A 25,708-nucleotide genomic window follows, 5' to 3' on the forward strand; every position below is an offset into this window, starting at 1 on the left:
CACTTATATGCATTTCTAAAGTGCGTATCATCATATTATCTGGGTAGCAAATACATGGAATTAAAGATAGATTAAATTTCTCCAAAGAAGAACAAAACATCCATCTCTTCCCTATCTACATTTAGGCAACTACCTAAAGGAATGTTATCAACTCGGTTATTTTTAAAAAAATCAACTAATTATATAAAGTTTTAGCTTCTGTATAGAACATCCTTTAAAATAGTATGTCCAGAATCTTTAGAACATTGCCTTAGAGAAAAAGGTTTCTCCTTCCCTGTTGATTTTATAGAAGTCTTTTCATCAGTGTAGAAACTGACTGAATGGCTGACTTCATGTTTCAGTTTCTCCCAGTTGAAAAAAGAATCTGCAGGGACCATCTTACTGGTTAAAAGTATCAATGTGCTCCTTCTGTGTGCCTGTTGGCTGCCTGTTAGTGTTCTGCACAGCTTCTATATAGATAGTAGTGTTCATAACACAGTAGTTTCTTGCTGATTATTTTAGTTCCCTTCTCTGATATACCAGAGTATCATTTTGCTGTTTTTATTATCTTGTCTACACTGATGGTGATATTTCTTTACTAATGGCCTCTCTCAAATATCTCAAGATTTACTGGAGGAATAAACAAACAAAACTGTTTTTATCACCTACAATGAATCTAAAAGCTCTTCCACATTGTCACTGAGAAATGAATTACCTATGAACTCCAACTGGCACCTTTCCCACCACAATCCGCTTTCCAGTTTTACTGAGAGAGGTTTGAACTGAAAATTAATTGGCTTTAAAGCTGCCAGATCTGATCAGCAAAGCTCAACTGGCAATTACTTTTCCTTTAAGCTTTCCCCCTACTGTTTAAGCAGTACTGCCTTAGTAAGTTTTAAAAAAAATGTAAAATCTCAGATCAGTAACAGAATAGAAATGTACTTTAAAAATAGCCAGTAGTTCTGGGGTAAAATATTAGCTGTGCTGAAGTAAATGAGAGTTTTGCAGTTGATTTCAATAGAGGCCCAGATTTTATCTCTGCATTTTAAAACTTTCTTTTTGGTAGTGGGTGTGGAGAGGCAGAAGAGAAGGGGTGCGGTCAGATCCTCTTCTGTGGCATCTCCATTACAGGAGGTTGGCAAACATGGAACCCATTCTGTAGAGTCCTCTGCTAATTTTTTTGTGGATGAATAGTCCTTTTGATCTACCTAGGATACCACATCATCCATCCAAATCTCTTTTTCTACCTCATACTCTTCTGTTATTAACTTTCCCTTCCAGTGCCCGTGAACATGTATCACCTGCTGAACTTCTTAAAAATTGCCCTGTAAATCAAATCTTTCTTTTCATAAGTTCTTTAAGTAATGTTTGCTGAGTTCCAATGATCTCCAATACTTTTTCACTGATTATGTGGTCTGTCCAGGATATTTTCAGAATTATTCCATAAGATCATAATTCTAAGGCTATAGTTTCTTTATTACTGATTGTTGGAATGTCCATGTTTCACAGCCATAATTTAATACAGGCCAATTGTAAGTTTTAAGAGTTAGAATTTAGTCTCCAAATTTATGTCCCTTCTGATTAGATGTTTATTCTTCCAGAATGTGTTTTGCTCTTGCTGTTCTGTTGCTGACTTCAATATCCAATCTTCCATCTTCTATAATGATGCTTACTAAGTAGCGATAATTTCTCACGTGTTGTACAACTGTGGTGTTCACTGGAATCTTGCATGTTTTCCCAGAATCCTTCCTTTAACTACCTGATTTTGTGTTCAGGGTTCTGTTTTCCCAACAATAGGCGTGTAAGGATTTGGTTTGTCTCAGCCCACGACAGACCCACTGGCACACCCAGCATCTCTTTTCAGGCAGTTTTATTTTCCAAACATAAGCAAAAACAACAAAAAAGTTACTCAGCCCACCATGGGCTACAGCTGCCAGGGAATTTTCCCCTTTGCCTTTCTCAGTGCTTTCTTGTGCAATAGGATGTGGAGCAGGAAGGCCCGAGAAAGGCAAAGGGGGAAATTCCCAGGTAGCTGTAGCCCAGAGTGGGCTAGGGAACTGTTTTGTTGTTTTGGGATATGTCTACATTGCACTTTAAAATCTGTGGCAATGAGTTTCAGAGCCCGGGTCCACAGACTCAGGCTCGTGGGGCTTGTGCTGTGGCACTAAAAATTGAGCTATGTAGATGTTTGGGCTTTGGTGGAGCCTGGGCTTTGAAGCCCAGGGATGGGGGTGGGCTTCTGAGCCTGAATGTGTGTGTTATGTAAACTTTGTACATGGTAGGTTTTAGGGCTGCCACTTAGCAAGTCAGACTCCTGTACCAGATATGGACTGGCTACAGAGCTTCCTTCCCAGAGAGATACACTGGATGTGTTCAGTATAAGATCCTCTAATGTACTGCCAGGTATGGCTGAGGTTAGCCTAAATAAGGGAAGTTTCATACAGCACCATGTAGTGGCTGAATAGTATAATAAAGTATAGCATGCCATTACAGTCTACACGCCTGTTTTTAGAATCAGCTTGACCGAGACTGTAGTAGACCTAGGCTCTGAGACTCACTGCTACAGGTTTTAAAACACAATGTAGACATACCCTGGGGTTTGAAAAATAAAACTGCTTGAAAAGAGACTCTGAGTCTGGTAATGGGTCCTTCATGGGCTGGAGACAAGCCAGCACTTACAAGGTGTGATAACACAAACGCCTAAAGTCATGCAGGGAACTGTACCTGTATGTTTTGAAAGATTCATTAGTATTCTTACATGTTGGGTTTTGCATAATTACAAATGGAAACTGAAAACTATATTTAGATCTGGATTTATGTGCATATGTGGATTGTGGCAATATATGTTCACTCTCTAGGCTGCAACAAAACACTTTTTGGCTGTTTATTACATAAATACATAAGAATGGCCATACTGGGTCAGACCAAAAGTCCATCTAGCCCAGTATCCAGTCTTCTGACAGTGGCCAATACCAGGTGTTTCAGAGGTAATGAACAGAACAGGTAATCATCAAGTGTTCCATCCCCTGTCACCTATTCCCAGCTTCTGGCATCCAGGACTCTATGTTCTTATCGAGACAAGCAACTGCAACTGCAGGGGACTATTACAGATGCAAATATAGTGAGACAGATACATAACCCCACAGTCTTCACTCACTTTTTCAACTGTGTCACAATCTTTAGCTTGTAAAAGACTAGGAAAAGTTACTATCCAAGTGTACATACATTCAGAACTAGCAATGTATATAATGGGATAATTCTCACTTAATTGTGTAATGAAGATGCAGCACAATTTTAAAACCACTTATTCTACCATATATCATATTTACGGAGTATATGATAATATAATGTAGAAGTTTTACTGTGACAAGAATTTGGGATGGCCACATTACTGACAATGGCAACCACAAGTGAATTGTGCAGCTCATTCCAAATATGCTCAGAAAAGTTTTTCATACTTCAACATCATATAGTCTGTATAGGCACATACGTCACAAGAAGAAAAAATATTTCAGAACAAAAATGTTGAAAGTATCTCTTGTATCCCTCCACCAGTGCCTTAATTATTATGACTCTACCCAGTTAGCACTCTGAAAGAGAAGAAAACAAAAACAGAACATCTCTAAAAATGACCTAAAGTAGCTTTTCTACATGAGAAGGTGTTACAACTTTAATCTTGGAAACTTCTGGGGTTAGAAGCATTGCACAGTGAGGAGTCTCTTCATAGTGGTGTGAACTGCTGGTTTTAGGTCTGAAGGGCCAGGAAGTGTGAGACTGTAAACCTGCCACTAGTGCAGGACTGAATATTCCTATCCTGGGCCTTAGGCTGTTGTAAATTTTTTGAGGCAAGAAGAACAACTTCCTATGGCTGGATGACATCTTTTTTTAATTATGTCATTTGAAGATAAGAAGAGAACCTGTGGGAGATGGATTTGTGGGCATAGTGCAGGTGAGGTGGCCAAGGTTTTATGAGAAATTGCATATGGCTATTGCAACCATGCAGTGTGTATGTAATCTGTATTAAATGCCATGGCAAACTGGTTGAGATGCAACTCTAAAAGAACTCCATCTCTTGCTCTGTCATCTAACTTTCAGTGCACGTCATCACAAGTTGCTTATTTTATCTGTACCTTTATGTAGGCACCTATATGAATGCAACAAATATTTATCTCAATAATTCAGCATTACTAGATTTATTTCCCCTATTTTAATACACACATTTTAATTGACATTTTAAAAACATATTGCATATAATAGAAATATTTATGGAGAGGAAAAATTAATTATAAATCAGACAAATGCACTGTTGTTATCAGAGTATCACAACTGTGACATTTCACATTTCTTTTTCTGAAGCAACTTCAAGAGTGACTTTACAATTTATTATAGTTCACTGTCTGCATATTGTTTAAAAACAATTAAAACCCTTATGCTAGCTCCAGTTCTCTGAACTGCTGCTGTGACCACAGCAGTGCTTTCTAAATGGCCAACATCTTTAGACAAAATACAATGGGGACATCTTGTCTCCTCTCCCAGGCAAGAGTTACTGTTGTGGTGGTTGAGTCCATTGAAAGCTGCCCAGTAGTGTCAATGCTGAGGGATAATTTGAATGTGCCATTAAAGCACACTGCAGTCTCCTTCATTGTTGAATGCAGATCTCTACATGGCTGGTGAATGAGACCTGAATGGTCTCTACTTCATTAAAAAATATTTTGCACTTTTAAAGAGGGGAACGAGCTCTCTATCTGGCAAGCCATTGGTTTCAGTTAATTGTTAAAATGATACTTCGATCTTTCCAGATTTTTCTCTGTAAAATAAACTGGAACATAACACATCATTGGTTGACATCAGGTTTTCAAACAAATATACCAATCATATTATGGTGCAAAGTGATCACTGCTGTCCAGTACAATATAGTGTGAGGAGAAAGGCCCACCTTCTTCTAAAATAGAATATAGGTTACTGTCAGTGGCAGGTTATCAGATTTGATTGACTATTGGTCTAATGTGATATGGCAAATGATATGTTCCAAAATTCTGAGATGCTTCAGAGTGTAGGTAAAAAAGGTCACCCAGCTCCTGAAATGACTGCTGAGACTAAGTGGAAAGGATTTTTGAAAGAAAAAAGATGCCATCCTTTATCAAGGTTGCCTGGAGGCCTGGGTACCTGGGCACATACATTGTTTCTTCCCTCCTTACGTGCACTCCCACATCCCTCAGCACCACTCGCAATAAAGTATCATGGCATGAGTATTGCTGTGACCTAATTTATGCGCCTGATAACCCCATGCTTCAGTTTGCTAATATAAAATAGGAATAGTGCCATATGTGAATGTTTTGAGATTTGAGTCATGCTTGGAAAGTATTTTGCAGAAACAGTTTAAAAAACACTAAGTGCTAATAATTCTTTCTCAGGATCTGAACAGAATAGTCTCTGCTGGGAGCTCCTGACTTTCGGTAGCTAAGAGAAAATGATTCTGAAAGCTACAGATAGTTTGCTTACTGGTGAAACTATTATGCTTTATCCAAAGCTCTTCAGTAAAGTTCTGCCTGTCAGAGCTGGGAAATGTGCAGTCTTAACTATACATCATACATATACTTACCTAGCCCAATCTGCATAAGCACATAAGCACCATTGGGCTGCCTTGAGCAACTGATAGCTCCAGAGCAGCAGCTTTTGCCTTAGGATTTATTTCTAAGGGAGACTGGTTTTTAGAATAAAGTCGCCCCCTTATGAACAGCTAGAGCACTGCGGGTGCACTTAACCACAACACGGATTTAGCTAGCTGCTGCACTGTGCAGACTCATCCCTACCATTGTATAGACAGACACTCAAGGCTTTTATTCTGAAGTGATGGCCTCAGCCAGTCCTACTCAACACATCCATCAGTGCCAGCTGCACAGTACCATCTTGAGCACTTGTACCTTTCCCAGGTCCCCTTGGATCTGAGGCTTTCTTCAGAGCTGAGGATCTTCCAGATGTTTTCCCAAATCCTTCTGTTTACCATCAATCTCCTGCCTGCAAATGTGGGACATTTCCTCTGCTGTTTGATAAAATCCATCCCAGGTAAGAATCCCCTTCTCTCCCTCCTGCAAAGGGGCTGACAGATCTCCTGCTCTTAGAACTGCTGCTGGAGACAAGTCCGTAGAGAAATGTTATTTCTAATAGAAATTAGGAATTAAATGATTCAAGGAGTTTGCTAGACAGCATGGAGATCCCTAGTTATTTTGCAAGCTAATAAACAGGAGGGGAAAATGCATTGCACGGATTATATCAGATTATAAATGGAAAATGCAGCTTTAGAGCTGGGGAAATCATCAATAAACAGCAGCGTCTCAGCAGGGAGTCTATTGTATGAGGGAAGTGTCAGTGGGTTGTGACAGGGATATGGCTGCTGAGGACAGGAGCTCCCACTGAAGTTTTGATCACCCACCGTTGGAACACCAACCACAGGAGGCAGGAAGAAGCCACCGTACGGAGTTCTGTGCAGTATCTCCAAGGGACTCAGTAGGGTATGCTACCATTACACTATTTGAAATCTGCTGCTGCTTGCTTAACAGAGAGATCTGTCATCACCCATTGAGATCTGGAGGTAAGCTGTAAAAGAAAGGAATTAATCAGATTCCCCGCTGAATTTTCTTTGGTAGAATCAAGGGGTCTGCTCCCACGGACATCAAGAGATTGGATATTTTTCCAAGCCTGTCTTGTGATGATGTTATCCAGTGTGTATCTCAGGATACATATTTAGGAGCAGCCACAGAGTCTAACTCTTTAATCAAATCTGTTGCTAAATTAGTGAGGAATGACAAGAAATCCAATATCAGTCAGTTCTTTATAAGAATGGAGATGGGAAATATAAAGACGGAATTATCAACACAAAATGTCTGAGGAATGTTAGCTCTGGGCTTCGGTGCTATATGTAACAACCTCTGACCCCATCATTTCAGATCTGGTAAAGTGTTTTCCATTGAAAGATCCAATACTGCATGTGTCTGTGGCCTTCTTGTGTTATATTTTGATAGAAGAGCTATATTTCTAAAAACAGCTATCAAGGCAGCATGTATGTGAAACTTCCACAGTTCTAACTTACAAAGGCCATGATATATTTGAAGGTGGATTCTTGAATCACTCTATAATTTAGAGTGGGGATCTCTTGGTTAGTCCATTCCTCAGCATCTCCCCCTACCTGCTTTCATTATACCTAAGTCATCCTTAAAGGTGAGCTGTACAGAAAGGCATATGGGACTGTGCCCTGTTTTGATTCTTTGAGTTGGGTAAAAAAGGCCTGAGGTTCTCCCCCGCCCCCTTTGTACCTAATTGGCAATATTAGGTTTCCCCAGTATTGTTGTTGCTGGTAGTCTGGTTGGAGACCCCAAGGAAGTAGAATGAGATTTCTCAACTCTTAGCTGAATACTGAATCCGTAACAAGATCTTTTCTTCCTGCTGTTTGTTCAGGCATTTGAGTGAAACAGGTAGTGATAAAACCCCTAAACACTCTGAATAAAAATTCTTTCCTCAGTCTAGCTGGTGTCACTTCCCTGGAGTCAGCCATAATCCTGCTAGCTCTCCAGTTATCCATAGAGTTTTCCATGAAAAGCAGGATTTTGAGGGATTTCTGATTAAAACAAATGTTTAACAAAGAATATATCAAGCTTTGTTCATCTCATTAAGAAGCAGAGTACAAAGGCCACTTGTTTTCCTTTTGTATGTTGCCTTTTTCTAATGGTATCTGGCTCTCCATCTTAAAATTATATCACTTTATGGTAGTTTTGCTACCTGCTTGCCTTACTGTTAACTGTTCTAAGGATATAAATGTAACTATGCTCTCAGCTTAAGCTTCTGTGGACAAACCCAGCACCTCTTTGAGCCAAACACTGTTTAAAAGAATGCTATGTGATTTGTCCTTGAATTCTGCCCAAATCTGATTTGTGTGAGTTGGGGGACGGGCATTTTTGGGGATGTCGGGGACTTTTTAACCCAGACGGCAAGGTTCGTTGTCTGACCGCAGAGTGAGAGACAGGCAACACCAGCAAGGTCCAATACAAGCTCTTTATTGAAGAATGCACACAACAATAGAGAGCGGCCCGTCTCCAGAGAGAACCAGCCACGATTACAATAACTAGTGAGATTATATAGACAGTTCCGTCGCGTCATAGTTAAAGCAACCCAATCCCCCCCTTTACTAGTTAAAAGCTTCTAATATTCATGCATATCTATGTTCTTTGACAGTACGAACAGTTCATGATTCCTCAGCAGCTTCTTATCAGCTTTTTCGTCATGCACTAGAAACTAGGAGAAAGTAGGGAGTTAAGAACAGAAACAGGGAGTGGAGACTGCAAGTCTCCATATGTCCAAACAAACCGTTCCTAGTACATTTGGTACAAGAATATGGTCCCCCCCTTTATCTCATTCTTTGAAGCCCAAGCAAGCATGTCCTCATGTTTCACAGAGAGACAGGAATGGCCCAGCAACTACAGTTAGCCTAATTTTGGCTAAGCTGGCCAAACAGTGTTCTGTACTCCATATTTTTTTGGCCTAACAGTCCCCCCTTTTGTCCCTGGAGTACCTCGAAGGGACTCCTGGGACAACTACTGAGCAGAAAGACTGGGGTTGGTTACTTTTGGGCAGAACACACCTTGGCGCCCATCCAACGTTCAACTTTTATTATAACATACAAGGCCAGTAAGCCGCATATAATTACAACGGCGCTTCGGAGTACATTATGGAGCCAACCACCTATATCTGGAATCCAACTGAACAGGTTACTCCACCAGGATTTAATTCGCTTCCCTCCGTGGTCCTTTGCTACCTCCATAAGGTGGTTTTTTCTTTCTTAAGTGGCATTATAAACATCTGGGACATACACACAGCATTCTTGTCCAATTAATGCACATGTTCCTCTCTGAGAGGCCAGTAAAATATCTAGAGCCAAGTGGTTCTGAAGAACCATCTGCCTTAGTTTTCTCTGAGCTGTTGCCAAGTCCACCAGGGCATCGGCGTTAGTCTAATTTCCCAGATGTCTCGGTGAATTACCCAATCCCACATGCATCTTCCCCATGGACCCGGCAGGATTCGGTATGTGGGAGCCCACACCTCCCTAACCGGTCTATATGCTTGGAAGGAGCATTGAGAATGTCCGCAAGTCTCTAAGTATTTCTCCATGGCCACAGATCAGATGGTACTCCTGATGTGTCTGTAAGGGCAGTGGGCCAAGCCTGAACATGCTAGATCCCACTGCAATGCCTTCCCAGCCTCAGTGATATTCAATACCATCTCTGTCAGCAACTTCTGGGTCATAGAACTAAGGACGGAGATAACATGTAACTCACTAATTCCAGCCTGTACTTGGGTTAGCTGTGCTCCACAAATAAGGCTTGTGGCCTTCTTTAGTTGCCCTAATTTCTTATTATGTTTTTGGTTCTTAAAAATATTTTAAACTGCTGCTGTACTATTGGCCTTATTTTATAGGGATCCGGTTAAGTCTCTTTTTTTTCTAGAGGAAATAACCCAAGCCCTCTGTTGTGCTAATCTAATAGCAGCCCCTTTTGCATTTAAAATCCAATTAGGGAGGGCAATACATGCTGAAGGACTCATTCAAAACACAGGGCGCAGCCTGTAGAATAAACCCCAAAATTCAATCAAAACCACATTCCCAAGCATGGGTCCCACAAGTTTCTTCCTGCCAGTGTATAATTCTTTGTTTCTTCACCAGGGTCAGTTCTTAATTTTTTTTTTGTAATCAGGAATTCCTGGACTTTGGTGGTTTCAATGGAGCAAGTGTTCCTTCTTCTCTTTTTCTGAAACAGTGTGGTTCAGCATCATACAGGGGAGAGGTTACTAGCACATCACCCTGTAATGGGTTTTGCTTCTTTTAGGAAAAAATCCAAAGGCACAGTAGGTCTGTCAGTGGACAAGGGAGAGGTTACTAGCCCTTCACCTTGTCTTTTTTTTCTTTTCCCTGCTGTCCAGAAGGCACAGCAGAGTTAGAAGGAGGAATAGGCTGATCATCAGTCGGAGAGTCCTCCCGGGGTGGAGGGGTCTTTTTGCAGTGAGAAGCATGAGTCCAGGTAGGCAGTCCTTGGCACTGCACAGCAGTGTTGGTGGTTAACAGGACTTGGAAAGGGCCTTTCCAGCATGGTCAAAGCAGTCTTTCGTTGATGGACTTTACGTAGACTCAGTCTCCTGGTTTCAATGAATGGCAGGGCTGCTACGGTCTTTAGGTAGCACTTCTTTACCTGTGAGAAAAACCTAACACATTTCATTAATGCCTGGCAGTGTTTTGCAGATTTTACAGCTGCTTGGGCACATTCAGGCCCCCCTTTTCTTGGCTGTCAGCCAAGTCTTAGCTGTGGGCAGTGCCCTTGGATGGGCCAGCATCTTATCTTTAGACTGAGCTTGCTAGCTATTTTTTTTTCCAGTTAACTCGTTCTGTTCTTTTTCCTTCTTTCCTTCTTGGCTTCTTTTAACCTACAAAGGAAACTTTCACTTTTCACTCATACACCTTTTTTCAACAATGAACACATACATATTGCCATTATACAGTACATTAGTCTTATTATTCAATGTATGCCATATACACCCTTCCAGTAAAATAACTTTTATACAGAGCTTTGGAGCAACAAACCAGGACAAGCACACCCACCTTTGAGGAGTCCACTCGGTACAACCTCTTGTGTCCAATAGCTTTCCTCCCTCCCCAGCCCTCTGGCTAGAAATTTAAGGTAGCCAGAAGGATCCCATGGGCAATATGGGGAATGGGTTAACCTTCCATGTCCTTGCTTCCAAAGACTGTTGATATGCAAATTTTAACAACATTTTTTTTAATTAAAAGATTTGCCCAATGAAGCTTTTTTTTTTTTACTTAAGCAAATGTATTAGACTTTAGCATATCACATTTTCCTGATTTATTCAAACACTTTGTATTTCAAGTTGAATAAAACAAGTATCTGCTTTTTTATTTAACCCTTTTATTTAATTTTGAACTCGACTGTCTTATGAAAATATTAAACACAACAATTCTGGCCACTAGACAAACCCCACAAGACAGGACATAGAACACAAAAATAATTCCTATTGTACCAGTAAATGCATGGTACCTTGAATGCTGTTCAGCTGGCATCCATTTTCTGTGATGATCTGAAAGACATTAATTACTTAAAATATTTCCTTTATATACACATACTCTTGTTGATTTTAGGCAAAACAGAGGAATTACCCCATATTTCCTTGTATTTGTTTTATAGGCAGCCCAGGTTTCAGTGGCTTTTACCTTATTAGTAAGATAATTTGCATTAATACAAATACTTTTTGGCTTGCTTCCAGATCCAAAGCTATCCACAGCTTAAAGATTTTTACTTTAAAAAAGGACACAATTAACTTTCCTAGACTTTTGATTGCCTTTTACTTCTAACTTCTGCTTTCAAACACACAGTGATCTGAAAAAGACAACACAACCTATATTGGCAAGTTTGCATTTCTTTTACCTCTGCTACAATATACACTGCACATATTCTGGGGAAAATGCACATCCTCTCCACAATTCAATTTCTACAACACTAGCCACATCAATTTCTACACAAGGTGTAACTGTTTTTTTTATGCTTACAAAATCTCCATGCACCCACAGCAAAGTGTCAGCTCAACCACACAGAGCCAGGGGCACTGTCCTTCTCTCTCTTTACTAGATCTTTTATCTGCTATTTTGTTACTTAAAAACAAAATTTAAATCTTTTATTCTTCTGGCTTTGACTACCCTGCTGCAGCCACAACCTTTGGTCTTTATTTAAAACATTTTAAATCTTGTAGCATTAAGTCACTTTAAGGATTAAATGCTAAATACCTTAAACAACACTAGTTTCCTGTGCCTGGCAAAAGTATTCTCGGTTTTGCAACTTTAAACAATACCAATTCATCTTAAACTTATAAAATACAGATTGTACACAGCAGGAGTGTTCTTCAGCAAATTAGACTAAGGTATTCATAGTCGAATAATTCCACTTAAATAACTTCTTGCCTGGATTACTTACAGAAATTCTTACCAAGTTTCACTGCTTAATTCCCTCTAGCAACTATAGAGTTAATTTTTTACTCTTGGGAGGGCTGTTCTTTTACACCCTGGGGTCTCCTGCGACGTCTCTTTCAGAGATTCCAGTCCAGGCTGGCTGCCTGTGGCTTCTTCAGCATCCCCAAACTACGCCAGCTCCAGGGTCTCAAAGGCAGACTGTTGGATCTCACTGGATAGTTAAGCTTTGCAAATGTAATCTCAGCACTGTAACTTGTACTGCCTTTGGTTTGCCTCTGTCTATATTTTTCCACAGCCAGCTGGGGACAAAAGCAGTTTTTCTTTTGGTTTATAGTTATACCATACAAATAAATAATCCATTTGTCCCGGTCTAAGATCCACCAGGATATTCCTGAGGGAATCCATCCTGTCAACAGAAAAGGTTCTGCACCTTGGCCAGTCTTTAGTCGGGGACAAATGGGTAGTAAAGGAAGGCCATTGAATTTGGCATAAGTTTCTCATTTAGATTTAGTCAAACCGGTTGTTCCAGAGATTTCCTTCCAATTTCTAAGTACCAGAGACAACGGGGCGTCCCCCGGGCACTTGCTGCCAAACTGTCCCATTTAGCCTGTAGGGACTTTAACCCCTCTCCGGGGACTTTAACCCCTCTCCGGGGACTCTAACCCCTTTCCCGGGGACTCTAACCCCTCGCCGGCGATCGCTTACCTTATTCAGGGACTCGAACCCCAAAGACCTGACCTCCCCAGGGACTCGAACCCTGAAGACCTGGATCCTACTCAACGGGTAGGTGGACATTGCTGGGTTTCTACGGGCTTCAGTTGGTTCACAGAACTCGCCTTATTGCCGATGCAGGGATCAGGTTACCGGGCAAGGCTCCTCGAAGCCAGAGGATGCGCGCTGCGTTGCTTCGGAGTCTGATCCCGCACCGGAGAGTCAGACGAGTCCTGGCGGAGTCGCCAAATTTGTCGGGGACTTTTTAACCCAGACAGCAAGGTTCGTTGTCTGACCGCAGAGTGAGAGACAGGCAACACCAGCAAGGTCCAATACAAGCTCTTTATTGAAGAATGCACACAACAATAGAGAGCGGCCCGTCTCCAGAGAGAACCAGCCACGATTACAATAACTAGTGAGATTATATAGACAGTTCCGTCGCGTCATAGTTAAAGCAACCCAATCCCCCCCTTTACTAGTTAAAAGCTTCTAATATTCATGCATATCTATGTTCTTTGACAGTACAAACAGTTCATGATTCCTCAGCAGCTTCTTATCAGCTTTTTCGTCATGCACTAGAAACTAGGAGAAAGTAGGGAGTTAAGAACAGAAACAGGGAGTGGAGACTGCAAGTCTCCATATGTCCAAACAAACCGTTCCTAGTACATTTGGTACAAGAATATGGTCCCCCCCTTTATCTCATTCTTTGAAGCCCAAGCAAGCATGTCCTCATGTTTCACAGAGAGACAGGAATGGCCCAGCAACTACAGTTAGCCTAACTTTGGCTAAGCTGGCCAAACAGTGTTCTGTACTCCATATTTTTTTGGCCTAACAGTGAGGTTAGGTGATGAGAGATGAGCTAGGGAACTCACATTTTGAAGATAGGGAAAAATCTACAGAACAAGGAAACCCAGGCAGTCTACTCAGTTCCCCTTCTGGATCCTAGACCATAACAACACTGCAGAAATATCTGTTTAGTGGAACTGCTGCCTCTCTGTTTAAAATTTTGAAATGAAAATGTTTTATAGCTAGACTATCTAAATCAACTCCTCTCTAAATCCCTCTATCAGTCTGTATAGCTGTCAGATTTCAGCTTGTAGGAAAAGACTCCCTCTCTTTCTTTCTAATGGATTTTTATCAGCACTAATGTTGGGACTGGATGAATTACATTATATGGGATTTAATAGAATTTAATTGTGGTTTAAGAGGGAGAGGCTGCTATACGTTGCAGGATAATTACTTTAGCCCTGCAGCCTGACTTATTTATCTAGCTGCCCTCTCATATTAGAGATCTAAGAAGGATTTGAAGATTGATGAGCCAGATATCCACATTGTAGGAGGGTAAATTGCCACATCCCTTCAGGGCAACATGCAGTCTTACCTATCCTTAGTAGCAAATCTGAACAAGCAAGCTTACAAAAGTTCAGCTTGTCAACCAGTTTCTTGTTGAATGGTCCTTCCTCTGTTCTTTTGTACTGATTGCTGAATTTGTCTCTGAAGAAGTAGAGATCTCCGGCTTTGCAGATTTACAGATCATTTGTGCAGCAACTTAATTTAATCTCAAGGATTAAAGGAGGGAGGCTGGAAGATATAGCTGAGGTGATGAAAGTGACCGGTCTGGTCAATAGGAATTGCTTCCTGATAGGAAATGCCACCTCATAGTAGATGGAAATTTAATAATGTCTAGAAATTCTTCTGCCTCAGGCCTTGCTCGCACTAGGAAATAGCTCTGTTTCAGGAAGGGGCTTAGCTGTACCATTGCTGGCCACTGTTTGTCCTTGTTATGCTTACAGCTAAACCTTAGTAAGCACGGGTTAATCTAAACCAAATGCTGAACCACATCTGTCTCTTTGTGCTGATGAGGCCTTGCCAGCTGGGCTGGCTGAGCCCACAAACTGAATAAGTGTTGGCTTAAGAGAGTTCTCCTTGGTCTGTGCCTGCCACTGTTAACTGGGATGTGTGGCCAACATTTGAACCAGGGGATTCCTCAGAAATGCTCCTCCTCAGTCTGTAATGCACATGATATTCCCTAGGTAAAATCTGCCCATTCGTGCTCCAAATGTGGAGCCCAGTCCAATCTCAGCAGCTGGTTTATATTGGTCATGTTTTCAGCTCTCTCTGCAAGGCACAGGATCACCGACTGAGGTCTAAAATCCCCTGGGAGCAAAGATTCCCCCTGTAGTGTAGAAGAATTGGGTAGTATCCCTTTAAATAGTTTGTGAACTCTCTAGTAGCCCTCACTGTTTCTTGTTTCAGAAGCCACCGGATCCCTGTGTGTATGGAGCTAGGCTTGGCATGTTCAATCTACATGGTAAGCGCCCCCAGCTGTGCTCATGTAGTTCCTTCATATTATATTTGTTGGGTTAAGAGCAAAAGACCCAACACCCCCTTACAGGATGTATAGGTGGCTCAGTTAGCCAGGGGCGTGCCCAACTTCTGCAGCCCACCTGGGCTCTCCTGCCAGGGTCCCTCCTGTTGCCTCCTTTCTCTGTTGCTCTCCTGACTTCCATTCTCCTGCATCATATCTTTGCTGTTCCTCCCTTTCAGGGCTTCGCCCAGCTGCATCTCAAAAGCCCAAGAAAAGCTCTGCGTGTCATTTTATGTCTTCAAAGCACTTTACGAATAACCACATTTCCCTATCTCCTCCTATGTGCCCATCTCTTGTGCTTTGCCCAAGTTTCTGTTCTGGCTGCTCCCTTTGTCTACCTGCTTTCTCCAACATGCTGGCTCCAGATTGCCCCTTCACACAGAATAGCTTCCTAGACAATGTGCACTAAGCAACTTCCCTTTCCTCTTTAAGGTTTCCTTTCCCCATACCTCTTTCTACTGCGTGTAACTGTAAGCTCCTGGGGACAGGTACTGTCCCTTCTTGAATGTCAGGAAAGCACCCAGGACATTGTGGGAGTTACCATAGACTAAAAATAATAATACCATGAACCACCTCAGCCCACTCTGTCCCAGTCTATATCAGGAAGAATTACCCAGTGCTGACAGCACTGGGCTCTGGTGCAGTCTAACAGCAAAGGTACACCAGTCTAAACTTTTCAGCATGATTCTGGAAACCCTTGGTTAACCCCTGCTTGGTTTAAGTTTTAACCACAGGTGTCTGAAACAAAACTTGTGCTGGATTGAGGAATGTGGGGAGCTGCAAACTATCACTTGAAGGTGGGGCTTGAGGTTTCTGGTCCTGCTTGCAGTCAGTGCAATTGGTATAAATCTGGAAAGATCCAGTTTAAAGCAAGATAGGGTGAGCTTTGTCTCACTGCTGTAAAGAGTAATCTGTTTTTTCTCTCTGTTTTGGGGTTCTTGTGTGTTATTGTTTTGAATTCTAAGAAATGAAGTGGTGTTATGTTGCAACCTTCAGCAAGGGTATTTATGTACTTATCTAATTCTCTTTGTGCTGTGAACATAACAGCACTGATGTCCATAATTTGACTTGGACTCTGCTAGTTGTTAAACTGTGCTGCTGAACTTGTGACTGACATCCATTGTTAGCAGTGAGCAATTTTTGAGTGCAGACCAGATTCACAGATTTCAAGAACATAAGAATGGCCATACTGGGTCAAACCAATGGTCCGTCACTCTAGCCCAATAGCCTGTGTTCTGACTGACCAGTGCCAGATGCTTCAGAGTGAATAAACAGAACAGGACAATTTGGAGTGATCCATTCCATGTGGTCCAGTCCCAGCTTCTGGTAGTTGGAGGTTTAGGGACATCTGGAGCATGGGGTTGTGTCCCTGACCATCTTGGCTAGGAGCCATTGATGGATCTATCCTCCGTGAACTCAGCTAATTCTGTTTTGAACCCAGTTATACTTTTGACCTTCACTACATCCCATGGCAATGAGTTCCACAGGTTGACTGTATTTTGTGAAGAAGTACGTCCTTTTGTTTGTTTTGAATCTGCTGCCTATTAATTTCATTGATTGACCCCTAGTTCTTGTGTTATATGAAGGGGTAAATAACACTTTCCTATTCACTTTTTCCATACCATACATGTTTTTTTATGTATGTATATAGATCTCAATCATATCTCTTTTTTGTCATCTCTTTTCTAAGGTGAACAGTCCCAGTCTTTTTAACCTTTCCTAGTATGGAAACTATTCCATACTCCTAATCATTTTTGTTGCCTTTCTCTGTACTTTTTCCAATTCTAATGTATCTTTTTTGAGATGGGATGACAAGAACTACCCGCTGTATTCAAGGTGTGGGCATATATTTATATAGTGGCATTATGATATTTTCTGTTTTATTATCTATCCCTTTTCTAATGGTTCCTAACATCCTGTTAGCTTTGCTTGGCCTCTGCTGCACAGTGAGTAGATGTTTTCAGAGAACTATCCACAATGACTCCAAGATCTTGTTCTTGAGTCGTAACAGCTAATTTAAACCCCATCATTTTGTGTATATAGTTCTTAGCCAGAGGAAACCATTGTGATCATCATTCTGACCTCCTGCATAATGCAGGCTGAAGAATTGTACCCAGCCATTCCTGCATCCAGCACAATACCTTGTGATTGAAGGGAAGTGGATCTTTTAGAAAGATGTCTGGTCTTGATTTAAAGACTTCAACTGGAGGACAGTCCATCTCATTCCAGGCATCTGTGTTCAGCTTGTTCTCTGTTGCTGTGCATGGCACTAACTGTTGTCTTCACAGCGTAAGATGTTGTAATCAGGGACTCTTTTAAAAATACTTTACTGGAAATGACGAGAGGAGAGAGAATTTGCGTCTATGGCAAAACCACCTACGTGGATTGCTATAAAAACTAAGACTCAGATATAGTGGAAATACCTGGCGAAAAGAGAATTGTTGCAGCAGGTTTTATTCACTGTTCAGCTCTGATGCTGTAATTCGTGGGCGTGGGGCTGGCTGATTCCACCTCAGGGATCAGAAAGGTGTGTGCTACTGCTGTGCAGGCAGGCCCCTTCTGGAGAGTTGGTCACTCCCACGCCAAGCTTTTGCACTGCTGGGGATACAGAACAGTTCCAGGATTCTGATGCTCTCATCTGAAGGCCTGTTTGATCTTTGGAAAGCCCAGATCCTCAAAGGTACTTAGGAACCTAACTCCCATTAATTTCAGTAGGAGTTAGGGCCTAAATACCTTAGACAATCTGGGTCTAACTCCCTAGTAAGCTCTTCTGGCAGGCAGCAGGATTGTCATGCCAAGAGCTTTGGCTTTATTACCTCTGCACAGATCATGGAGATTCTACAGATGGGGAACTGAGTCCCAGAGAGACTAACAGTATGTCTACACTGCAACTGGGAGCGAACCTCCCAGTCTGGGTAGCCAGACTCACGCTAGTGAGGCCTGAGCTAGTGTGCTAAAAATAGCAGTGTGGCTACGGGCTAGCCACTTGAGCTGGACCCCAGGGACTGGGCAGGACTGGACTCAGATTGTTAGCCCAAGCTGCTGCCCACGTCACAAGGTCCACACTGCTACCTTTAGCACATTAGCTTGAGTGGAGCTAGTGTGAGTCTGTCTACCTGCTTCCAGCTGCAGTGTAAATACACCCTGTGTGATTTGTCTGAGGTCTCACAGGAATTCTGTGGCAAAGCAGGGACTTGAACTAGAGTCAAGCACACAGGCCAGCATCATAACAACTGGGCCATCCTTCCCATCTCCAGTCCAGGCACAGAATCACCAGACTGGGCTTGTGTAAATGAGAAGTCAAAGGCCTTCCTGCCTGGAAAGTTATTGACTTTATAGAGCTGTCGTGGGAAGAGGATTTCTCCCGACTTGACCCTACTAATCATTGCTGACGGTCTCATTGTTCTACACCCATTTTGGGGTCTGCCTTTCTAGTTATGTATTTCTAGGGTATTTATCGTTGTGATATCTCAGCAACAGCACAGTGCAAATCAATGGAGAAATCAGATGCTGGTGCTGTGAGGGTATCACTCTAATTTGCATGAAGTCTTCTGATTGGATGCAACTGACAACAAAGGCACGGGAATGAGTAGGGTTACCATATTTCAGCAAGAAAAAAAGAGGACGGGAGGAGCCCCGCCCTAGCCCCGCCCCTGCCCCTCCCACTTCCCGCCCCCCCAGAACCCCCAACCCTCCCCCCGTTCCTTGTCCCCTGACTGCCCCCTCCTGGGACCCCTGCCCCTAACTGCCCCCCAGGACTCCACTCTCTATCTAAGCCTCCCTGCATCTTGTCCCCTGACTGCCGCAACCCTTATCCACACCCCCACCCCCAGACAGACCCCTGGGACTCCCACGCCCCATCCAACCACTCCCCACCCCCTGACAGCCCCCCCCCCAGAACTCCCAACCCATCTAAACCCCTCTGCTCCCTGTCCCCTGACTGCTCCGATCCATCTCCCCACCCCTGCCACCTGACAGCCCCCCCCAGAACTCCCAAACACTACCCCCCTGCTCCTTGTCCCCTGACTGCCCCCTCCCAGGACCCCTGCTCCTAACTGCCCTCCAGAACCCCACCCCCTACCTAAGACTCCCTGTTCCTTGTCCCCTAACTGCCCCCTCCTAAGACCCCCCCCAACTGCCCCCCAGGACCCTACCCCCTACCTGTACCCTGACTGCCCAAAACTTTCTCCACTCCCCCCAAAAAGCCCCCCCCGTTTCTTGACTGCCCCCTCCAGAACCTTCCTGCCCCCTGACCTCCTTACCCTGCTGCTCAGAACAGAGTGTTGGGCTCTGTGCAGCCGAGCCGGACACATGGCTGAGCTCCCCAGCACAACAAAACCCGGTCCCTGGCCCTGCACAACAAAACCCGGTCCCTGGCCCTGCACAGTGCTGCCGGACTGGGCTGCAAGGGAGCTGCCGGCTCAGAATGCAGGGCGGATCCGGCTCCTCTACAGCTGCTCCTGAGTCCAGCCCGGGACTTCCCTGCAGCCCTCCCAGCCACTCGCTCTGCTCTGCCGGGGGAGGGGGAAATCCCGGACATTGTGAGTGCTTTACAAATTCCCCCCGGACGCTATTTTTAGCACAAAAAGGAGGACATGTCCGGGTAAATCCGGACGAATGGTAACCCTAGGAATGAGACCAGCATGGACAATGGAACCAGCCTGATTTTTATGGTCAAACCCTTGCCCCGTAGAGACAATGAGAATGCTCGAAAATGGGATTTTCTTTTCTTTCTAAAATTCCCTCTCATCTGTTTAATGGCCAAGATGGCCCCCCTCTATACATCCTTAAACAGGGCCATAGAGCAGCAAGAGAAGTTAGTGGAGATACTGTGAATGGAAGCATTCTTTAGCGTTTAGAACTGGCGTGTATGGAGTCACACTATGTGCTATGCCACCAGCCCTGCTTCCTAAGCGAGCTGGGATCCCTAGGTTCTTAAAAGCCTAGCATACTTAGATTATAAGCTTTTTGGAGCAGGGTCCGTCTTTTTGTTATAAGTGTGTACAATGCCTGGCACAGTGGAGCCTGATATAGGTGCTCCTGCCATACAAATATTAGATACTAACGGTACCTTTTGCATGATGAGAAGGAGAGCAGCTGAGAGGCAGCACAGCATTGTCTCCATAGTGGCTGAATGGTGGAAAGAATGCACTTACTGGGCACTGGGAATGTTGCCTCGAGGCAGGTGTGGCTGAGCTGAGCAGGGAGATGCACAGATCTGCAGATTGAGAAATGGGGAAGGGAGTGAGCTCTAAGTGTAGGTGAGAAGGACAGAATCTAGACCAGGGGTCGGCAACCTTTCAGAAGTGTTGTGCTGAGTCTTCTTGTATTCACTCTGACTTAAGGTTTCGCGTACCAGTCATACATGTTAATGTTTTTAGAAGGTCTCTTTCTAGAAGTCTATAATATATAACTAAACTATTGTATGTAAAGTAAATAAGGTTTTTAAAATGTTTAAGAAGCTTCATTTAAAATTCAATTAAAATGCAGAGCCCCCCGGACCGGTGGCCAGGACCCGGGCAGTGTGAGTGCCACTGAAAATCAGCTTGTGTGCTGCCTTTGGCAAGGAAATAGTTTACAGGATTATAGGGCTCCTTACTGTAATTTAAGAGTTGGTAAAGTACAAACTAATTGCATTGCCAGAACAGTAATAACTCATACAGCAGTGATATCCCTGGGGCAAGTTCTGCCTTTGGTTACCCACTCAGGGTTAAACAGCTTTGTACATCTAATCCTGTACACTGGCATCACCCCAGTGGAGGGGAAGCTGTCTGGCTCTCAGAGCAGGTAAGAAACAGGAGCTTTAATAGAGAACAGTGCCACAAAAAGGGGAAAGAATGCAATCTGTAAAATAGAGGAGAAAGCTGCTAAGATGCAGCTGACCTTTGTTCTACAGTTGTTGCAGCACAGGGGACTTTCTGCCTACAGGTGATTTGCTGGTGCCACGATTAAAAAGGGGTCTTGCATGACAAATGCATGCCCAGTTTGAGAGAAGCCTGTTTGTTCTAATGGTGACTTTTATGGAGGTGACCAATCCCATATCCCAGTCAGCACCCATACAGAGAGTTTGTTTTATTTTTTACAAACAAAGCTAATCCTTCTTGGTTTCCAACAGCAAGTAGTAGGCATGACTGTTAGGGAACTAAAGTGCCTTTTGCCTGGATGTGACTAACCTACTTTGAAGGAAGGACAGGTCCCCGGCAGATACCCAGATGTGCCCTTTCCCCACTTGCTGAGTCATGTGCGACATCTGACTTGTTGCATCTCTGAGAAGCTGCATGTATCCCCTAGGGCATGAACATTGTGATCTTGCTCTCCTGCTCTTTGTGCCTCTACAGTGTGTGTTCAGAGCCACCTTGGGGCCATGGGAGCCAGTTAACTAAGTAACAAGCTGTACAAAAATGTTCCCCAGTGACCGGTCTCCTCGGCATTTCTAATGCACCCATTACCAAGGTATCTAGGTGAACAGAGAAACACATCTGATAATGAAGCCTCGACAGCTTGACTGAGAGGTGCTGCCCTGCACAGATGCATCACTTCCCACCACTGCTTGGAAACCCCCAGGACTGAGCATGTTGTCTTCACACTGCTCCCAGACTGGCTGAGCCTGGGTCTGGTCTGTAGTAGTGCTAAGGTGGCTCCTCTGTACTGCTTTCCTTACCTGCATTGTGCCCAGCCCACCTGGTAGTACAATGAACCATCACTCAGTGGGGAGACCGAGGTGCCTGCCTAGAATCTGTAATAGATCCCCTTGCACTGGTGTTCGTGGAAGAGCGGAGCCTTTGGAGGCGTTCAGCATGAGGTTTGCCGGGGAATCTATAAGCACCATTTTGTGTTCTCTCCATTTAGGTTGTAACATATTTATTTCTGGGCACCTTATAGTCTCTATCTCTAGGTGGTCGTAACAAATGCCTGTGTCCCTCACTTGTTGTTGTTACATGTTCAAATAAATTATTTTAATTTAGTCTTCCTGAAAAGTTCATTTCCTCCCTCTTTGCAACATACAAAAGCACCTTGCAGGTGTCTGTGCTGGATTAATCACGGTAAGATTTAATGCATTGAATTTTCAGCTCCCTATGGCTATGACAGAGACTTTGAAGCAGAGCTTTATTTTGAACATCCGTTGCATTTTGGTTATTTGCAGGAGGCTTTTGTCATGGAACTCCAAGCCCAAGTTGCAGATATCTAGGCTGGTGACTGTCAGTCTGTAGCTTTTAGCACTAAGGGCCTTAGTCACTTGCTGTCTTCTAACTTCTTGTTTGTTCTTTGTAGTTCTAAAGGACTTTCTGCCGAGCCCACAACAGGAGCCGGTCACCTTCAGCAACCGGAAGGGTTTGCAATGCATCTCGCCACTAATGAGAAGTGTGGAAGAGACTCCTCAGCCCATCCTTACAAAGGTCAAAGGGCACATTCCCAAGTGGCTTAATGGCAGCCTGCTAAGGAATGGGCCTGGGAAGTTTGAGTTTGGAGAGGAGAAGTAAGTCCAGATTTGATTGTACTTTCTAATGATTCCAGGCTTGGGGTTGGTCAAACCTAGAAGGCACCTTCACAAATGCATCACAACCATTAGGGGCCTTCCTTAGCTCTGAAGATGTGTGACCATGAGGAAATGCCTGTAGATCCCATTCTTCTAATACAAATTGTTCTCTCATCTAGAAGCTTTCATCACCTTTACTAGCCAGATTTATTAATCCTCGTGACCTCCCTGGGAAGTAGGAAGGTGTTTTTCCACAGTTTAACGGTGGGGACACTGAGGCTGTGACCAGCTGAAGGCCACGACATGAGCTAACAGCTGGGGATGAAACCCTGGCATCCTGATTCCCAGTGCTCTGTCTGAAAAAGCCACTTCCCACTCCCACCCTGCAATCCCAGGCATCATTTGCCATCCTGATTACACTAAGTTGTCTGTGTGGCTTTAAAAACAAACCCAGCCCTCACACTGGTTGGTGTTCTTTCATTTCAAAACAAAAGTCGATCTATATTTTTAATAAGTGAGAACCTAAGCCAGTGTTTGACTCAGAGTCTGTCACTCAAGCAAACCCACAGAGCTGGCTCATTGACTTGATGGGAGCAAGAGTAGCTGATGGAGATCAGCGTACCTGATGTTCTACCTCTGAAAAACTGGTCTTCTTCAAAAGGCCTGGCAAGGCATCTTCTCCTCCGTGGAGGGGATGAAATTCTGCAAAGTGCTGTAGTTTGGCCCTTTCTCCCAGATTGTTTCTTGCTCAAGGGGCTTTAAATAACAAAATGGGTAGATCAAAGCGTACTAGGGAATGGTTAGACCAGGGGTCGGCAACCTACGGCACACGTGCCAAGGATGGCACGCGAGCTGATTCTGAGTGGCACGCAGCTCCCTGCCGCGGTCCCGGCCCCCAGCCCTCTGCCCTGAACCCCCCCACCCCAACACACACCCAGCCTTCTGCGCTGCACCCCCACAGCCCCAGCCCTCTGCCCTGAACCCCCCCCACATCCAGCCTTCTGCCCTGCACCCCCACAGCCCTAGCCCTCTGCCCTGAACCCCCCGATCCCAACACACACCCAGCCTTCTGCCCTGCACCCCCACAGCCCCATCTGTCTGCCCTGAACCCCCCCACACACCCAGCCTTCTGCCCTGCACCCTCCCCACACCCAGCCTTCTGCCCTGCACCCCCACAGCCCCAGCCCTCTGCCCTGAACCTCCAACACCCAGTCTTCTGCCCTGCACCCCCACAGCCCTAGCCCTCTGCCCTGAACCCCCCGACCCCAACACACACCCAGCCTTCTGCCCTGAACCCCCCCCACATCCAGCCTTCTGCCCTGCACCCCCACAGCCCTAGCCCTCTGCCCTGAACCCCCTGACCCCAACACACACCCAGCCTTCTTCCCTGCACCCCCACAGCCCCATCTGTCTGCCCTGAACCCCCCCCACACCCAGCCCTCTGCCCTGAACCCCCCGATCCCAACACACAACCAGCCTTCTGCCCTGCACCCCCACAGCCCCATCTGTCTGTCCTGAACCCCCCCCACACCCAGCCTTCTGCCCTGCACCCCCCCACACCCAGCCTTCTGCCCTGCACCCCCACAGCCCCAGCCCTCTGCCCTGAACCTCCAACACCCAGTCTTCTGCCCTGCACCCCCACAGCCCTAGCCCTCTGCCCTGAACCCCCCGACCCCAACACACACCCAGCCTTCTGCCCTGCACCCCCACAGCCCCATCTGTCTGTCCTGAACCCCCCCCACAACCAGCCCTCTGCCCTGAACCCCCTGACCCCAACACACACCCAGCCTTCTGCCCTGCACCCCCACAGCCCCATCTGTCTGCCCTGAACCCCCCCACACACCCAGCCTTCTGCCCTGAACCCCTCACACTCCCCAGCCCTCTGCCCTGAACCCCCCACCTCAACATACACCCAGCCTTCTGCCCTGCACCCCTCACACTCCCCAGCCCTCTGCCCTGAATGCCCCCCCACACCCCCAGCCCTCTGTCCTGAACCCCCCCCCCACCCCAACACACACCCGGCCTTCTGCCTGCACCTCCCCCAGCCCTCTGACCTGACCCTTGAACCCCCCCCCCACCCCCAGCCTTCTGCCCTGCACCCCCCACACACCCCCAGGCCTCTGCCCTGACCGTTGAACCCCCCCCACACAGCCTTCTGCCCTGCACCCCTCCCACACCCCCAGTCCTCTGCCCTGAACTCCCTCCCCCAGCCCTCTGCCCTGACCCCTGAAACACTCCCCGCCCCCTCCCCCCCTGGTCTGGGGTCCCGGCCATAGGCCCTGCTCAGGCCGCTACTGGCCTAGGTGAACAGAACCCCAGGCTGGCAGCGAGCTGAGCAGGCTGGTGGCGTAAGATCAGCATTGTAATTTAATTTTAAATGACCCTTCTTAAACATTTTGAAAACCTTGTTTACTTTACATACAATAGTTTAGTTATATAATATAGACTTATAGAAAGAGACCTTCTAAAAACGTTAACATGTATGACTGGCACGCAAAACCTTAAATTAGAGTGAATAAATGAAGACTCGGCGCACCACTTCTGAAAGGTTGCCGCCCTTGGGTTAGACATTCAACACACAGCAGGCTCTTGGGGATAGATTTACACCCCAGCTTGCCATGCACTAAGTGTTAGTGAAGACAAGTCCTAATTTGTGTTCTATTTCTGCAGCACCATAAGCATTGTGAAAGTAGAATGAATTATAATGTAAAAATAGAATGGATTAAAGAAATGCTGTATGTACCTTTAAGCAGAAATAAGGAATGTTAAAATACAGGTGTTAGGAAAAGAAACATTAGGCATAAACAATGAGTTTACTTAAGCTAATGGTGGAATATTATCCGGAGATCCGTAAAAGTTAGTAAGGAAATTAAATATGTATGTTTAGCCTCGGGTAAACTTGCCAGTTTTGCTTTTTTTGTTTTCTTGTTAAGTTTGCGCCCTTTTTATCTGTATAAAATAAGGTAGTGTGGGTCTTGCATGGTGCTCACATTATCTGAGTGTATTAGCAGAGTGCTGTGCTAATAAACAGAGTGGTCTAACAAATTGTGAGTCCTAAATCTAACTTTGACAGCATGCAGGGGCTTTGTAGAACAACATAGTTTCAGTCCATGAAAGCTTGTGGGTAACATTCTCAAAAGCACTAAGGCCC

The 25,708-nt window shown here is 44.7% G+C and overlaps 1 protein-coding gene and 1 long non-coding RNA gene across 5 annotated transcripts in view; one reads left to right on the plus strand and one right to left on the minus strand.

Annotated features, from left to right (window-relative positions):
- BCO2 (beta-carotene oxygenase 2) overlaps positions 1-25,708 on the plus strand; it is a 97,163-nt gene that overhangs the window by 42,495 nt on the left and 28,960 nt on the right. Inside the window, exons 1-2 of one of the 3 annotated variants that reach the window (XM_008172335.4) lie at positions 5,722-6,045; positions 22,353-22,557. In XM_008172335.4, the coding sequence (XP_008170557.1) occupies positions 5,958-6,045; positions 22,353-22,557 (293 nt within the window). In that variant the 5' untranslated portion in view covers positions 5,722-5,957. Of the gene's footprint in view, positions 1-5,721; positions 6,046-6,429; positions 6,572-22,352; positions 22,558-25,708 lie in introns of those variants that run through there. The other 2 variants (XM_065570424.1, XM_024109050.3) reach the window with 2 other exon arrangements.
- On the minus strand, positions 8,010-13,237 carry LOC135976053 (uncharacterized). Of its 2 annotated transcripts, none has more exons than XR_010593275.1 (3): positions 12,707-13,237; positions 11,076-11,115; positions 8,010-10,446 (listed from the first exon to the last, which is right to left on the minus strand). It is a non-coding gene; the product is annotated as an uncharacterized LOC135976053 (long non-coding RNA). The 2 variants fall into 2 exon arrangements; XR_010593276.1 differs by lacking the exon at positions 12,707-13,237 and adding an exon at positions 12,018-12,300.

This window comes from Chrysemys picta, chromosome 16 (genome assembly GCF_011386835.1).
Source record: "Chrysemys picta bellii isolate R12L10 chromosome 16, ASM1138683v2, whole genome shotgun sequence".
Taxonomy (NCBI): domain Eukaryota; kingdom Metazoa; phylum Chordata; order Testudines; family Emydidae; genus Chrysemys; species Chrysemys picta.